Here is an 18610-nt window from a genome sequence, read left to right as displayed (position 1 = left end):
TAAGTCTTAATATCTTCTATAAAAAAAATCAATTTTTACCTTGTAAAGTGATCCATCTCTTCTGTTAGAAATAACACAAGCTAAGACTGACACTAGTGACCAATCTTTGCCTGCTTTCATTTGCCAGAACACTTAGTAATCTTAATAATTGAATATATATTGCATCTTTGTGCTATAATAAAATGCATTTGGTTTCATGGAGTATTTATAGGCTTTGGCAAGTTCAGAAAGAAATCATAGTCTGCATCTAGGTTAACGTTTAAGTATTTCAGCATAAAGCTGCACCTACAGAAGATGTAGAGACTTTCAAGTTTGGGCTGTGCCTTGCCTCTGCCTCTCGGGTGTCTTTACTTCCACAAGGTTGCACTTCATTGCAGGGTTGACTGAGCAAAGGCTTGTGAAGTTCTCCCTTGGGTGCTTCCTCATCTCCGATCATGCCTGTCTAATCATTTCTTTTTTTTTCTGAGGTAACCATGTTCTCTATCTTTCTGTCATAAGTGGGGGGGGGGGGGGGGGGGGGGCTTTCAAGGTTATTAGAAATGCTTTTTAATTAATAACTATAGGTTTTCTCCTCAAAATTTGCTTGCTTAATAAAAAAAACTCATACTCATTTTTCTCTGTTGACTTTTAAGAAACTTCCAATTTCACCTTTGTGTGAATTTGTTGTAAATAAAAGATCTAATGGTCTCTTTCTTTACATAATGGTAATACACCATATAGTTATAGCACATTAAGTTTGCATAATAGCTCTTCTGTACTTTTATCTGCACAGCTGTTTGAACACACCTTTAATGTATCTCAGAAAATACAAGAATAAACTGAGAGCAGGCAGCAAATCAACTCCCGTACCAAGCTAGCTTTGAAATAAGAAACATCATAATCTCCCAGTTCAGCAAAACAGGAATAATAATACCCAGTGACCTTTACATAGTATTTTTTGAACATGGAACTCACATTTTCTCAAATTTCCCAAACCATGTGCGTGTGTTATACAGGTTACCCATCCAAACAGGATATCTGCACATCCGAACACAGTGAAACAGGTCATCTGCACAACCCAGCAGACATACCAAGGATTTCCAGGTCGCCTGGGCAAATATCCCAGATGCTCCAATTCTAGCCAGATAAGATTTTCGGATGAAAAGACGTGCATTGAAAACCTGGATGTACAGTAGCCCTAATCAGAGGTATTTTATAAAGACTCTCTATTAAAGCAGAAATTTTCCTAATGCTAAATGTTTAATCATGAATTTATTCCTGTTAACAAACTTACAAATTTGTTTTACAAATAAGACTGGGTTTCCTGGGGAAGGAGCTCTACAAATTCCTCTCACTACCTTAATACTACTGTTCTACTACTGTCATTACATTTTTTTTCAATGCATTTTGATTTTTGGCAATAGTATTTATGTTTGGTATCGGATTTGTATTTCCAATTCCAAGCTAATAATCCACAAATCTACATCCAGCATTTGTGGCTCTATGAGCCATTTCCAAAGCCAAAACAAGAGTGCTTTCTGGTAGAAGAAGGTCTGCTGAGCCAGCTGGACCTGGCTGATAGGTTGTGCAGGGGCTCATAACTCAAAAAAACTGACCCGTGAGAAGCAGAGGCAATAAACGAAGCAGACTTCTTTCAGTCTCCTTGGCTCCAAATGGTTACTGAACAACAGCAAGTACTGACCTGCGGCAGAGGCTGGGAATAACTTGGACTCCTACAGCTGGGGTCATGCACAACTGCTAAACAGCTTGCTCATGGTTCACATGCAAAGAAAACTCCATTTGGCAGAGCTCTGGTCTTAGTCAATGAGCGCTCTTGTCCTCTGCTCTCCCCTTCCCTGACCTTGTCCCCTTTGCTTTCCCCTAAACACACAAACTGATACGTCAGTGGGGAAGTCTGTCTCACCTCTGCCAAGCCACAGAATTCAGTACAAACCCCACCGTTCTCTCAGACATTGTGACTTTAAAGGTCTGGATTGACAACACAAAACACAGACATAATTATATTAATAATAGCAACCCATTTCTTGTAAAGTAAGAAATCATACCGTTACAGCTCTGTCACTACATTTGCAATGAATCAAAGACAGCATGACTAGTTTTGGTCTTCTAACACAGCTCACACCAGCAAATTACATTAGAAAATAGAACAACAGCAGTTCCACTGTTGGCATGTCATATCATTACCTTCACAGGAAAATTTTGCTGCAGCCCTACAAGGAAACCTACATTTCAGAACAGAAACTCCTTCCAAGAGGAAAGCAACAATATAAATGATCGGCTACATAAAGAATCCTTTACTGAATCAAATCTTTTAGTTGTATTTTCCACAGGTGGATTCTGGCTAGACTTTGTAAGGCCCAGGGAACAGGATAACCGTAAGGAAAATATTTAAAGATTTTTTTTTTCCCCAAAGGCTGATATGTAACAAAGCCATTGGACTTGGCACAGTAGGTGGTGACACTGAAAATCATCTCATGCTGTTATTAAATTCCCATTTTAAAACTGCATCTTTGAGGTTTCTGACATTTAAAAAAAAAAAAAATCCATCTGCTTGCCGCCATCCAAGTCTTTTAAAATACATACAATGTTACTCCTGATAATAAGATATGAAATAATAACTGTGATGACTTTGAAGCAGGAGTCTCTTGATAATTACCTTTTTAGTAGACTCTGTGTGTTGGACCAGCTGATTTATTGCCATTATTTTAGTGGAATACTTACAGTTTATCCAGAGGAAGGAGAGTCCAGAAGATTTATTCTTGTTCTGCCTCTTGTGGCTGCCAGCACCTGCAGCACTGTTCTCAAAGGTTTCCTTCTCCTTCTCCTTCTTTCTCTCCTGACAGATATTAAGTTCCCAAACAGTACTTAATATTTGGTGACCACTGAAAAATTGTTAGTAAAATCACAAGCGTTCTGTACTTCCTGTTTTAATATTTTGCTTTTAGCTGAAAGTGGATAATCTGTATGGCCAGCACTATCACAAACTAACTGTTGGGTGCCTGCACTGGTACACGCTGCTGTGGAAGAGATGCTCTTTTCCTGGTGGAGGAGACTGCAATTCAGACCCACTTCCCCACAGTATCTGGAAAGGCTTCAAATCAGCCAGCATATGTTAAAAAATAAACACTGTTCTTCAATTGCTCCTTATTAAGTACTCTTATGTGTGAATAATTTACTGAATTTTACCTTGCATGTTCCCTTAACAAGTGTACTACTTAGCCCATTATTACATCTATGAAAAAGACCTACTGCAATGTCACCAGTTTTCATCTCCCTTCTCAAGGCTGCGAATGAGATAAGCTCTTTGGCATCTCACCTGAAAGACCTTGAAACATTTAGGAGACACTTCAGTCACAAAGGATTTACAATTGCTATGGCCTACTCTTCCTGAATGGAAAGAGCAGCGTTTCTGCAGTTAGGCTGCACATTTTATTTATGCCCACAAGCTTCTCTCCCACACTGCTTGCCTCCTTCAGCAATGAGGGGTGGGCACAGGCACCATGAAGTGACAGCCAGGAGGGGCACCACAGGGACATTCCTGGTCACTGATCTCCCACCTACAAACCCAAACTCCTGAACAAATTATCTTTTTTATTAAAAAACTTTATGATGTAGGGCCAAAGCAATACAGTTTGCGTTAGCACATGCATAGAACATCAGAGAGGTTTTTCATTTAAGCTCTCTTATATTTTCTGTGTTTTACCTGAGAGCAAATACAGCTATCTGAAGGAGTCATATATGCATTATTTGCATTATTTGTGTGTTATATGCATATATGCACTATTTTTGTAACACTTCGTGCAGGCCTCTGTGCACTACCATCTATTTGTACAGGACAAGCACATCATAGCAATAGAATAATTTGAGCCTACTATTATTTTGGTCCAGAGAACTTTAATAGAGACCCAGAAAAAATCACCTCTAAACAGAATTCAGAAAGACAGAGACCTGGTGAGGTCACTATGGCTTGCACCGAAGAAGCATCTGCCTGTGGTCAAGTTCACTGATGGAAAGGTTGTGTGTACCCCCTCGAATCTATTCCTGGTGACAGCAGAAGCACAGTTCTTATTCAAGGTCACGAAGCAGGGGAAACAATCCACAGGCGAACATCGCTGCAATCAGCACACAGGGTGAGTGGCCATGCCCGGACAAATGAGAAAAGCCACTTCTCCGCAGATCAGTCAGAAACATTAACCGCACGCTTTGACTGAAGGTAGACAACCAAAAGCAGAACTGGCACAGCCTGACCAATGTAGCAGTCCAGGGTTTTGTGCTACACACATGTACACAGCAATAAAAATAGAAGTCTGATTTCTGGACCTGTACCTATGCCATTTCTTGCCCTCTGAGTGTGGAATCTGTTCCTAGAGTTAGGAAATAAACTGTACTACATCTGAGTCAAGTCCTTTTTCTTTGTACCAGAATCAAATGGTTTAAAAATTAAAAAGATTCACTAAACAAGTCATTGCACTTGGCTCTCATCATTCAAAGACTTAGCAATACTTTTGAGGAAGGCAAAACTATAGTATTTCCCATGTATTTCCCACGTAACATAAGGATCTACACAGTCTGCACAGAAGTAGACTTGGAGATCAAGTTGTATAGCAGCTAATTTTACTGGAATCAGACCTCTTAACTGCAAGATTTCCAGTGCATCTGCTAAGAAACTGGGCTGGTTACTGATAAATGTTACTTGGCATTGCAAATGCTGAAAAAAAAATGTTCAGGGTACTTCACTGCTCTTCTGCTACCCATCATTCACTCATGAGATGAATTAGTTAACCACAGCTCAAACATGCTCCTTATTTTAACATTTCAGTAAGACAGGGAACAGAAATCACAGTTTGGAAAGTCTTCATTCATATCTTTTGTGCCAGACAAACTGTATACAGCTTGTAGACATGATACCACCAGTTCGGCAAGGCATGTTTTTCTATTAAAGCACCTGCTTATCTGAGCTATCTGTTTTCTTAATGTCAGGAATTCTCTTTTTTAATGAGTTCTTCACTCACTGATGACATTTAACTTTCTTCTTTTCCTTGCTGTGGTGAAGGGTAGCAGAAGGGATAAGGGATGCCTGTAAAAATATTTTGGCCAATTATGCATCCAAATAAATATCCTCAAATGCCTATGGCACATAGTTGTAATTAGACAATATATTTCTTCTAAGGCTGTTTAGAGACGTGGTTGAATAAACACATCAAACTATGGAGTCTCTCAAGAGCTGAGCTAGAAAGGTCAGGAGAAAACTATTAAAATCTCTGACTTTTCTCTTTGCAAACCATGGAGAAGAAAAGGACAAAAAGGAGAAGGAGGTGGAAAAAAAAAAAGTTATTATTGAAGACATACCTTTGTTACAAACTGAAACTGAACAAGAATGTTTCCAATATTACAAATTCACCTATATTAATTTATCCTCCACCCATCAAGCCTCTATATGCACCATCAAGGTTCTGTGGCCTCTTCCCCTTCTCCTGGGGTCTGGTTGCATGCACTGGGGGCCAGCTAAGACCTCACAGCTCTGTAACACTGGGGCAGACTGCTGGGAAGAGAGCAGTGTGAGAAGGAGCTGGAAGAAGCCTTCTTGGGGACTTCTGCTCTTTCACATGGAGCTGTGCTGAAGCTCAGGCTCTTGCTCTTTCAGGCTCTTGCTCTTGGCCCTTGCACAAGCTGTCTTCTAAGCATGCCCGTGCAAGCCACCTCCCTTCCTGATCCAGACCCGGCACTGACTGCAGAGTGACTTCCCAGCCTGACCTCCAGCTTTGTCCCCACAGATTTAACTGGCAGCCACTGGAACATGGCTGAGCCTGGGAACTGTCTCCAGACCTGCTCTGCCCTCCTTGGTGGGGTACTGGGCGGCTGCACACCTGTTGACAACACTACCTTGCTCTCACTCGTGGCTCCCCTTCCATCACAGCCTCCCTCGCTGCTTGCTGACATCTGCTTCCAAATAAAACAATTGGTCTTCTCTTGTTTGGTTTCCTACATTGTTAGCATCTACACAGTGATACCTCCCAGTGGTTGGTAATCTCCTGCTTCTAGTATAAATTCTGTCACCAAAACCTTGACAGGAGGAAAAGAGTTCATTATTTCTTGAAGTCAGTGAAGTCTTTGAGGAGAGACTGAATATGTCTGTATACTTCTTTATGCAATCAGGAATTTGATTTGTGGTAGATTATGGTAATTATAGTTGCAGTTGTAATAACATGGTCCTGTTCTGGATTTGTGTGCAGCAGAAAAATTCCATACACATCAAATTACACAAAGGCCATGAGGAACAGAAACCCTATGTGTAGATTCACAAGATACTCAGAAGACTAGGAATAAAGCATACATGAAAGTCACTAAATAAACATAAAACCCATGTCCAGGCCTGCACTTTTGAATAGGCTGACAACGTGATACAGCTTGAAGTAAAAGGTAGGACTGATAAACCAGCACACTGCCTGGCAGATCACATATATGTCTCTTGAAATACTAGACATTGCTGTGCAATGACTGTCTTGAGAACGTTTATAAGCAAGTATGATTAGAAAAGTAAAATCGGAACAGAGAAAGCAATGTTGAAAAATTAACAATTCCACATAAACCTCAGAGAGGAACATGTGTGCATGGTCTGTTGGTCAGGTAGGCAAAGGTATATCACAGAACATTTTCTCTTCTGTTAAGATGCCCAACTCCCTTAAGACATTTCTCTTTGGCAGTCACTTCTATTTCAGATCCCCAGTCTATAAAAAGAAAGAGCTATTATAAACTAACGTGCATGCAGCAACAGAGCTAGTATCCTTATAAATATCCCTCAGAAGATAATTGCCCACTCCCTATCATCTCATGAGAAGACACATGGAAAGTTGGCAAGAAATCTGCTTCAGTACAAAATTCTGCCTGAAATCTTTTTGAAGTAGGTGGAAGAACAGAGGTACAAATATGAGAGAAAATAACTTCTCCACCCAGTTCATCCACTGGCAGCATGGCTTTTCCTCTCTGTTTTCAGCTCCCTTTAAACCCAGCACTACTTTCAGATCTTTGGATTACCTAAGACGTATGCTGGACAGCACTCACATCACCAGCCCACAATACCTGCAGCTAAAGATTTGGTTTGAAAAAGGCAAGAGCAGGAAACCAGCTAAACCAAGCCATCATGGAGGCAATGTTGACAATAAAATGAATGCCTTGAGCTGAACTTATTTATGTGGTTGCATTTTTGGTGTTCTCTCAGTTTTCTCCATAGCACTAGGCAGATTTTTCCTGGGGCACAAAATGGTCTTTTCCCTTAGCCTGCTTCATCAAGCCTGTTCTCTATAGTGCTGAACTCTGACACAGCCATGTAGATTGTCAGCCACATCAACAGCAAGGAGGATCCTGCTGTGCTATGGAATCAGTCACAAAAAAAAAAAGATAAATTTTGCTTTAAAACCTTGATTCCTTAAAAATTAAAACATTTTAATTTTGTATATTTGTACATTTTATTCAAGTATTCTGCTTTTGGCAGTGAAATGAAATTAAATGAAATACAGCTTGAAAGAAAAAAAAGAAAACAATGAATTAAAAAAAAAAAAAACAATGATGATGACTTTAGATTACAGGCCATGAAATAGCGACAGAGGTAACTACATCACTTGAACACTTGAATGAGGCTACTTCTCAGAAGGATATTTTCTGTAGCATCCTGAATGCTCTCCAGTAGTCATCCTGAATTCTCCCACCATTGAAATGGATGTGTACACTGCAAAGAGGTAACTTTAAAAACTGCTAAACAAAGAAGAGTTCATTTTTCTGCAGTTGTGAATTCCGAAAAACAGCATTGTTGAGCAGAGCCTTTTCATCCAGCCAGAGAGTTGTCTTGGTCACATCAAGAAATTTCTTATATCACTGACTTGCCTGTCTAGCTACTAACCTCCATAGGCTTTTTACCTATCTTGCCTGAGAAAAGTGTTTTTTGGAGAGTGCTGAAGACAGAGGGAGCTTTACTAATAGCTATAATTACGTGCTTGGGGTAATTTAGCTGAAAATGAGCTGCATAATGTTTTCATGTGGCTCTAATATTGCTATGTCTCACAGTTAGGAAAGACGCAGAAGTCACAGGGAACCTACAAATTAGATAAATTGGATCAAAGCTAAGAAAACCGTCTGCAGATTTACCTGTGACAACCTGTTTGCCCAGCAAGACAGGCAGTGATGAAGCAAACAAGCAAAGCACTAGCATATGCTGCTCTAGAGACAGCAGTAAACCACAGTGGAAAGCAAATTTTATTGCTATGTCTTATCCATAAGTACCATCAAAATGTTTTCTTAGTTCATCACCAAAAGCGAAAGCATGTACTGTGTGTTAACACAAAGTGGCAGAAAGCCACAGGTTAGTGCTGCAGATGGGGCTTAATCATCCACCTCTACTGCCCACCTAGACCACAGGTCCAGAATAATATAAGAACATGTCTGTTTTTACTGTTCAGCATTAAAATATGAAAGTAATATCACTGAGTTCCTGAACCAGATTAAAGATGCACAAAACTATTCAGTCTTAACCATACCTTTTATTTCTCCACCAGTCTAATGCTAATCCTTTGATTTGGGATTACTTAGAAACCATGCTATACTGGACACTCGGGAGGATGAAGGACAAGGGTGGAGGGAACAGTGGCAATACAAAACAAAAAAAAACAGAGCAGAAAGCAGCAAACATCTTCTGAGGAAGGCTTATGTACATGCCAGGGTGGCTGTCTGATGTCTTGCCTGACTTTAAAGAAGAAAAAAAATTACTTTGCTGAACTCCCTTGAAGCTGCAAATATCTTGAACCAGATGCCTCCATTCATGGGAGGAACTGCAGCAGTATCTTCCATGGAAGGATCAGAGAGCTCTCTGAAAATGTATGATAAAACGTATGATGTTTTCTTCAACCTCTCATGGTGTACACTCAGTATGATTCAATGTGTGGTAGGCTCTGTAGGCACACAGAAGGTATTGTACTCACATTTGGCATGGAAGGTAAATTGGCATGGCTTGCCCAGGTACCAACAAACAGATAGCACTTCAAAAACTCAGTACCTATGAGGACATTTAGAAAAGTGAAATCTTTTCTACCGGAATCCTCTTTGGAAAGGACAAAGCTCTCAACAGAGAAAATGCAGGAAAAGTGAGGAGCCATCCGAGGAACTGGGTGGCAAGAAAACAACATTTCCTTCATAGTAAATTATATTCCTTTCCATATCATTAAAGGGCATTGCTAAGCATAATGACTAACATTTGTGAACAATTAGGTAAATCTCTGCTGAGATTGCTCCACATGAAAACAGCTTTTGAGGTTAAATGTTTTAATTCCAAGACAAGGCTTAAAGATTAAGCAAAAATTGCATTATGAAGTGCTTTGGGTAATAGCATCTTGCAAACACAGAACACACTTCCACATATCTGGCTGCATGTACGTATACAGGTGTGCTTGTGTGCCTATGTAACAGCTGTTCTTTTGTAACAGAAAAAATTTTACATCAATAAATTTAGAATTTTCTCTCAATTCTTTATATAAATATTGGCAGATGTTGTTACCTTTGTTGCAGAGAGCTTAGGCTCTGGCAGGTTGCAGACTTGTAAGTTAAATGAGAACACTGCATAATCATGGGAATACCAGCACTGTGAAACAGACTTACATAAATTCTCCAAAAGGAATTGCAAACTTTTTGAATGACTAGATTTGGAGTTTGACAACTGATTACGGAGTTCTCATGTTGGACAACGTCCTGGAAGACCATTTAGAGATCTAGCTTCTGCCAGCTTTGCTCTTGCATCAGCCAGTATTTCTGCAGTTGGTGTGAAAAGCAAATCCAACACTGCATCCAAAATGATCATTCAAAAATATTTCCCCAGTGCTAGAAAAAAACATTTACACTAGCCAAAAAATAAAATAAAATACTGTGAGTTGACTATAGTCAGCAGTCTCAGCATTTATTTAAGTATTTTAAGGGCTATAAGGGGAAGTAAAAAGAATATAGCTCTTATCAAGATTCACCTCAGACCCATGTGTCAATGTGCTTCCAGTAACTAAAGCTTCAAGAGATCCATTGGGCTAGAAGAAGGCCCTTTTTAAGCCAAGGGTTGTTCCTGAATATGTCATTGAAACAGGGTTTTCTATGGATTTCAGTGTATATTTTTGGCCAACAGGACACAGACAAAACTACAGAATGGATAATGAGATGGGTAAAGGTTCTACAGAGAGAACAGATGTGCCCTTTTTTTTTTTCTTGTAAGGCCTAGGACTCAACAGTTCATATTGATTATTATTCCAACAGCTGTGCATTGAACCATGTGTTTTCTCAATGCTATGTAAAGACTAAAGAACTTTAGCATTTGAACGTGGGAATATTTCTGTAGCCATTTAATATTAGACACAGAGGCAACAGTATAGTTTCAAGGCTTGCCTGTGCATGAATCAGGGCAACTAATAGAACAGGAGAGGCTAGACACCAACTACAGAGCAACCCAGCCAAATGCCAGTGATGGCAGTGAGACTAACACATAGAGCTTGGAGTAACTGAATACACAATAGAAAACAAGGTGCTGAATCTGGATTGTCACAGTAAGAAGCTATAAGCCATTTTGAATGGGGCCAACCAGAAACTATCACCAATTGTGACAAAAACTGAATTATCTGAACATCAGTGACGGTCAGAGAGAAGTTCTCACAGATGTCTTTCTATTTCTCATCCAGCTAAAGAATGTACCAAAGGTAGGAGAAAGCCATTATCTACGAGAAAGCCATTATCATTTTGGGCCATGTTTATAGACACAGCACAAATCAAGTAAAGCTGGGAGGCACTGCTAAAATTTCACCTATAAAACTGTCTGCCATTTCAAAACTCAGTGGTAGAAGTGCCGGACAAAAGAAGGACACTTAAAGAACAGAAAATTACTTAAATGGCTAAAGAAATTGAATTATGAGAATTGCGTTAAAGAGACATCTATACTGCTGTAGTTAATAAAAAGGCTAAGGGGGAACTAAAATTTGATTAACTGCTTTTCAGATCTCAGTATGCTTCATGTACTACATTACAGAACTGAAGGAGGCTGCTCTATGTTCTGATCATTATCGGTGCAGCTAAAACACATCCTTCTGCTAAGAAAAACAATCCTGGCAAGACAGAGAAAAAAAAAGATTTCATGCTGTGCATCCACCAATGAAAAGAAGAAAGATTTATTTGATAAACAGAAATGAAGATAATATAAATCCACCACTATTTGTTTAATTAAAATCATATTAAATCTAGCAGATAATAATACATTGCAACACCAAATTAAACTCTGGCAGGTTATTAGATTTTCTTTGTGCTTTTGTAATCAAGTACACATACACACTTCAGTCACTGAATTCCTACTATATCGTGTACTTCTTTAAAACATTAAGTCTTCTGTTTGCAATATTGGTTTATTATATTATTATAATATATAAATAATATATTATTTATATATAAATGTGGTTATTTCCACATTTACTTCTTCACTTATTCCAAATTATTAAAACCTTATTAAATATATCCAGAGGCATTCTATATCACCCTGTACATTAGAACAGAGAGAAAGGAGGAAGTTTAGAAACTATATTGCTGATATTATTTACCATACTAAAAAGGTTTTTGAAGGACTTTATGGAGTCACACAAAGGAAACAATGAAAAGTATTTTATTCAATATTTCTTTTAACAAGTACTCACATATTCAGACCATCTTTGCTTGAAATATCCTTCAGAGCCTGCTGGAGTAGTGAGCTGACCTGAGTGGAATTTGATGACCCAAGTTATTTTCAAAGCTGTTATTGTGTTATATTTTTTCTCAGAGATGATATCATCTTCACCCAGAACTTTTATTTTCTAGCACTTGTAAGAATACCATTACACTTAGATTACATTATTGCTAAAATATCAGGTTTGGGGGATATTCTTGTACTCTTTTTTCAACCTTTTTGATTTCATGATAAACAGTTAACAGAGTCTCAACACTTAAGTTATGAATTCATCTCTTGTGGCATTGCAATTCTCCACTTTTTGGCATACAGTATGCAACTGATATCACACTATATACTGCCATATAAACCAGTCGAGTCTAACTTTCTGTCTTGGACACTAAGTTTAAGAGAAGTTTAATTCAAGTTGGGGGAAAAAAAGGTATAAAAGATTCAAAAATAACTAAATAATCGAATATCCCCAAGACTGATATAAGATTCTCATTCAGTCACCTGCATTCCACTGTATTTTCATTTCTGCTCCATATAAAACCAATTTTGAATAAAACTTCTGCTTGAAAGACAAAGGAAACACACTGGATTCAGGCAACAACAGCAAGTGAATGCAGTTGCCTTATTCCAGGCATAGGGGATTTATTCCTTGGTTAATACTGCATTCAGTTGAGTGATTTCTCTTTTATGTCAATAGATTTGCAGCACTCACCATATTTCAATCCTCACTTTGTTTTGCTGTCTCTCACTGAAAGCACATCATCCTTGAAAATGCTCAGTAACTAAGTCAGACAAGAAAACTAGGACAACTGTAGCACTTGATCATTCCCATACTGTAATCTCAATATAAACAGAACAGTAAAAAGATAAAAAAAAAAAAATCACTTCTTATGTCAAAATCTAAGGAAGGTGTTACCATCTGTATGTATCAAATACCAAATACTAAGATAAAGCCAGATTAAGACCTCAAGTCAGGCAATGTTTTCTATCATTTAAAATGCTGAAAACTTTCCTACACCTACAGCAAGCTGTAGCTTCCTCTGTTCTCCCACGTCTGTTTCACTGATCCAGCAAATCCTTCAAATGCTCAGATGCATCAAGATGAATGCTCCGTGGTTAATGCAGCAGTGTTGAAATAATGAAATAATGAAACCACGACTGACAAAGCCACATAAAGAGAAGGAGGAATCATCAGCCCTCATACAACATTTTATTTATTAACTTATTATTAGGGCAAATTAGGCTAAGAGTTGAACTGCAGAACATACTGATTTATACAGGGCTGCTTGCCTGTCAATAACAAGGTAAAATACATTTGTTCTGAGGTGTATATGTCAGAGGTTATTTCCTCTGAGTACCTAAAGAATAAAAGTGCAGGACAGTGCTGTCATTTCAACTTGGATCAAGACTCACATTTTATATACCTTACAAGATTCTTTGTAAAAGTAGGTGAAAACAGTAGTTTGTTATCTAATAAATTAGATATCTTTATTAATTTAACTGAACAGTGCAGAGGTCTATCAAAAAAAAAAAAAAAAAAAAGCTGGCACATTCATAAATGGGATAATGTTTTCCAAAAATATCCTTTAAGTACTGAAGGTCAGGCTCCTGGTAGGTGTAAAACTATGCAAATGTGCATGCTATAACCTAAATTTCTTATTTGACATCTAAGTTAGTTTCAAGTGAATCAGAACAACCAAATTGTTTTTGTAATAAAAGTGACCACAGAATAAATGCAACCATTGAAAAAATGGTTCTGTAAGTAAGCTGTAACCACAGGAGAAGACTGATGTAATGCACCAGGAGTGCTCCTCATTTACACACCTGAATTATAAGGAAATGTTCTACATTTCCCCTTGGGGAAGAGGTAAAATATGCTCCACTGAGCTGGAAACTCACTGCTCTCGATTTTTGTGCCTCAGGTTGACTTGGATATTCCCTCTGTAAAGCTGGCAGAGTTATAGTGGGAATTTCCAAAGGAAACAGTCACATTTCTGGATACCATGTCATAAAGGCTTGCTTTTGTGTGTGTGTGTATATATATGCATGCGTTTAGTTGTACACGCACTCCAGCACCACTTCATTCAGCCATCATCCTGGTTTCCTTGTAAGCAGATTCACCACCAGGACACTGACTACAGCCCGTCTATCATTCAGCAGCCAGCTCAGAGCCAACAGATGCAAGCATCTGTCCACAGGGGAAGCGGAGAAGCCCCTCTCAACCACCTGCCTCCCGTGTGTATTGTACCCAGCATCACTTGCACTCCCACCCTGCACTGCCCCCTTCAGCACAGCTGTTCTAGTCGCTTACCCCTAAAAACAGCTTTGCCTACAGCCTTCTACAGAGACCGGTTTTTCACTCTGTTATTCTTGGAGCTGACACTTTGGTAATGCTGATATAGGTGCAGACCTGCACAACACATCTATCACAGGCCAAGAAGCAAAGTATTCCAGGACTTGTTCCAGGTTACACCAAAGTCCTTAAATGGTTTGGATTCGCTCAGTACTTTACCACTTTTCTTTGACACATATGCCAGACTTCAAAAAGTCAGCACTAGTCAGCATCGCACGTCCATACGAACAGATGTAACCTATATTGTCACCAGGGCTGTCTGGAAGAAAGAACAAATGGTGCCAAGCCCTTTCTTCTACTACTTCAAGACATTCGTCAGCTTGTGAACATGAGCTCATCAAAACAGCACGCAGCTTCGAAGTGCTAAACTGGTGAATTCTTTCTCCAGCAAACTGTCACATTCTTAGGATATGATTTTCCTTGTAACTTCAGTTTTTACTGTTGCTAGATTAGAGTACAGTACTTCTGCATTAACAAGGTTTCCCTGTATTCTAAGCCAAAGGACAAAACTCAGGGTAGGTTCTGCTATAGAGAAGAACTTTGCATCATATAAAATCTTGACCAAAGAAGATGCAAAATTAAAAGTATACTGTCGCAAAAGAAAAACTATTAAAACTATTATGGTTCTCAGTTATCTGTTTTACAGATAGGAAATCTAGGCAGAAATTATTCAGGCAGAATTACAAAAATCCAGCATGGCACTGTTATTACTAGAACTAATGCATTTAACCTACTCTTCTTGTGGAACTGTAAAATATTTCCTCTTCCAAGATTTCTATTATCTCTGATTCTACTAACAAAACACTGTTATTTTTTACTTCTACTGAAAAAAAAAAAAATCAATCTTCCATCTGAAAGCTTAAAAGTTACAGGGTAGTTTCCCTTCCCCCGTTATAGGGTCCTGCTATCCTCTCTAAATCACTGTATTCTAGACAGTCTGGCTACATTGCCAACACATCAATTATACTTCACAAGGTTTGATTGCTAGATTTATTAAATCCAATATAATTAAGTGTGAACCTTTTAGTCTGAAATCCATATGCTGTAAGTACTGGAACAAATATATCTGAAACTTTTAGAAGTGAATCATTAGTAAAACAAATGTATTAATTTAGATCTGTAAAACAGTTAGACAAAATAGACTACGTTTAACCTTATGGGAGCACAATGAGCCATGAAGTACAAAGCAAAGATCAGTCCTCCATGAAGTGAGAAATGAGGCCAAAACACAGACAGACACACTGACTCCTGGAAGATCCAAATTTAGCCCATTACAAATTGTGAGTAGACTAGAATAGTAACTGATTTTTTCTTCTAGAAACAGCTAATTATGGATTCAGAACAAAGTTCAGCAAGCTGTTCAATTACCAAAGCACAGACAAATTGAATGACAGGTATAATTTCAGTTGTTATGCAACTGACAGAGCATGGGAAAGACCAAGGAAAGCTGGTCTTAGCACTTGTAAAACTGTTCTTAAATAGTCTTATTTTTGGTAAACAGTCATTTAGTAGCATTAGGAGTGCAGTGGTAAAGAGTTTGACCAAATGAGATACGTATTAACATAAGGCTTAATTTGTTGTTAATGAGTCCTTAATTTCACAGATCTTGTGTCAGACTATGAATGCTAGCTTATTAAAGCAGGTATATCCGTATTTTATTATTTCTTCTTTCAACATGGATGCAATTGGTGATGTCACCAACTGTACTTTCAATTAAATACATATTATGCCCCTTTCAGTGGTATTTATTATCATTGTTATGTCAGTACTTTAGGACCAAAGTGGTCAGCATGATTCCCTTTCAATTAATCATATTTTACTTTAGTGCGCAAGCTGTTTATAAACATGTAAGACATACACTGAAACTGGTAATGTTTAAGTGATCTTTAATCACCTTTTACGATTCAATATTTTTCCAATAAACAAAATGATCCCTTCTCTTTGATAATTTTTTTTTCAATAGTATGAACTTACTTCTCATCACCTATGAAGATGCAGGGAGGACAGAACCAATGTCGTTAATTTCACAGTCCTGACCAATCCCACACAAGCAAACCAATGTACTCTTAAGGAAAACAGCACATCTCAGAATTTTTCTCTGAAGTTCTACTCAAAAGCAGATAAAAAAATGTTAATTGCTCTTAAACCATCTAGTGTTTTTAAATTTTCTTCTAGCTGTTCAGCTAGAACCGTAAAAGTACTGTCAATTTCCAATGATTTAATAAGGAAAAACAGTCTGTCTTTATCTTAGATACCGAGTCCTCAAGATACCAATCTCAAATTAACAAAAGAGTGTTAACTTGCAAAAGCCAACATAAGGATGGGAACTGTGCTACAACTTAAAGAAAAAGGAGGACAACTTGAAGTAGAACCAGGCTCCCATTTTTTTCCCTCCAAATAAAAAATTGCAGCCTTTTACAATGAATATCTTCTGGTGCAGTATACTGAATTCATAGGAGAGCTGTATGTTCGGCTCTATCTAACCTTGAAAAATCACGACCTTTTAAGTGGTAAAAAAATAATCTTAGTAAATAACATTTATTGCAAAAATAAATATCATATATATGTCTTTGTAGACATGGTAAGCAATATTAAGATAACACATTCATATCACTAAATGTTATTTTATTCCCAAAATGGAAAGCCAAATATGAATTTTATTATCACTGATCATGATATATCATGGTCCTGGAAAACGAAAAGTTCATCCCAGGATGCACTGATTATAGTTCCTGCAGCACATCGACAGAAATATTAGTGCTTGTCTACAAAGCACTGGTGAACAATCATCAGATTTGTCTTGTACAATTCTAGTGACTCTTCTTCAGGAAAGATACCTAAAACTGGACGAGTGTGGAGAAGAACTATAGGAATAACAGGGAAAATCAAGAACCAAACATGCAGAGAACTTAGCTGGTTTAACACAGGAAACAGAAGAAATGACACTTGTCTACCATGTGAATGGGATAGAAGATAAGCATTTGAAAAGTGCAAAAGCTGTCTGAATTTAAGAATGCTGCTTACAAAGTCATGGTGTATGCGAAGTAACCCTGAATAAATTTAGGTTCAGAAATAGAATCATAGAATCATAAAATATCCCGAGTTGGAAGGGACCCACAAGGATCATCAAGTCCAACTCCTAAAGAAAGGTGTCTAGCCGTGAAAATAAAAAGGCTATAAAATGTCATTCTTCTTCAAGAAATATTATGCACACCAGGCAAGTTTTAATGTAATATTTGCACGGTTTTGGGAAGGGATTTTGTTATGCAGTTCTTGAGATAGAAGCTGAGTGGAGTTTATGAACAGGAGGTAAAATTTCCTGATAAAAACTAATAAGGCTGCAATGTAAAGAGCTAATTTTGTTCTTTGACTGTAAGTCATAGCCCGCTTGGAAACAAGCTCATAGTTGGCCATGTCTTCATGGTCATAGTGCAAAAGTTCTCCAGACCAACAAAAATAATCCTCTCTAATCTTAAGAGAAAAACAACAAAGATGCTGTCAGCCTCTCTAAACATTCATCAGCAGACGGAATTAGAGGATAGCTAGTCTAGCACTACACTGTGCTACTATTTTTAGATTTTAAACCAGATGGACACTAATACTTAACTATTAGATTTTTTTGCTTGATTTGTTCAAACTGATCATCTCAGTTCTGACTCAGCCTCAGACGAGTGGTAGCAGTGGCACCAGAATTTACAAAAAAGCAAAACCAAAACTGATTACAAGTTTAATGAGAGCAAAACACACTAAAATTGAGACTGAAAATTGAAAAACTTGGCACAATAACCTGAAACACAAGTAAAAGGCAGAGAGCTTTCAACCAAAGACAATATTTCAAGGCAGTAAGACTGTGGTTAGGAAAGTTCTTGTCAAAGCAAAATATGAGTTATAAACTGGACAGAAACATGTGATGAAATAAAGATCTTATTCTGTTCTGCTCCATTAGAAGACAGCAGTAGTTTGCAGATAGAACTGCACAGAAAAATCAAGACACAAACCTTTTGCATGCATCTTATGCCCTTCAGATTTGCTTCTATCCCTCTTCAAAGTAAAATACTCTTTAGCTGAAATCATGCATAGATATATTTGCAAATACACTGTCAGTCATATACAGAATTCTGTCCAAGGTCAAGTTTGCAGAAGCCTGATGATTCCAGTCTCTTAAAATTCATATTTTAGAAATGGCCTTCATTTTAAGCAGTGAAGACATCTGTTTGTACAAAATGACTCAACCAGCATACTTTTACAAGCATCCTTTCTCAGTCTGCTTTATTGGTGTTCTTTATATTTAACATAATGTTAAGAAACATTAGAATTTTTCTAAATTTGTTAGGCCCATTTGAAGGAGTACAGGCTTCACTAAGACAGCTTCCAAAGCCAACAATGACATCATTTAGTTTCCACGGCAATTTCTGACACACTAGAAACTATATGCACTGCATAAAGTAGCTAATTATTGTACTCTAACAACTAATGATATGCAAGGCCACAGTTTGAAATTCAATATGTATCCTAACAGAAATATAAGGGCTGAG

The 18610-nt window shown here is 37.9% G+C and overlaps 1 protein-coding gene across 13 annotated transcripts in view; it reads right to left on the bottom strand.

Annotated features, from left to right (window-relative positions):
• Nucleotides 1-18610, bottom strand: part of GRIN2A (glutamate ionotropic receptor NMDA type subunit 2A) — a 214984-nt gene that overhangs the window by 132258 nt on the left and 64116 nt on the right. Inside the window, exon 1 of one of the 13 annotated variants that reach the window (XM_080556985.1) lies at nucleotides 2722-18606. The exons of 11 other annotated variants lie outside the window; for them this stretch is intronic. Coding sequence is in view for 1 of the 2 variants with exons in the window: in XM_080556993.1 (XP_080413119.1) it covers nucleotides 40-120 (81 nt within the window). In the remaining variant the exon portion in view is untranslated. Of the gene's footprint in view, nucleotides 1-39; nucleotides 2698-2721; nucleotides 18607-18610 lie in introns of those variants that run through there. One more of the 13 variants, XM_080556993.1, reaches the window with a different exon arrangement.

This window comes from Anser brachyrhynchus, assembly GCF_964034855.1.
Source record: "Anser brachyrhynchus genome assembly, chromosome: 15".
NCBI classification, from domain to species: domain Eukaryota; kingdom Metazoa; phylum Chordata; class Aves; order Anseriformes; family Anatidae; genus Anser; species Anser brachyrhynchus.
The sequence above is the reverse complement of the archived record's forward strand: the minus strand, read 5'-3'. Positions and strand labels throughout refer to the sequence as shown.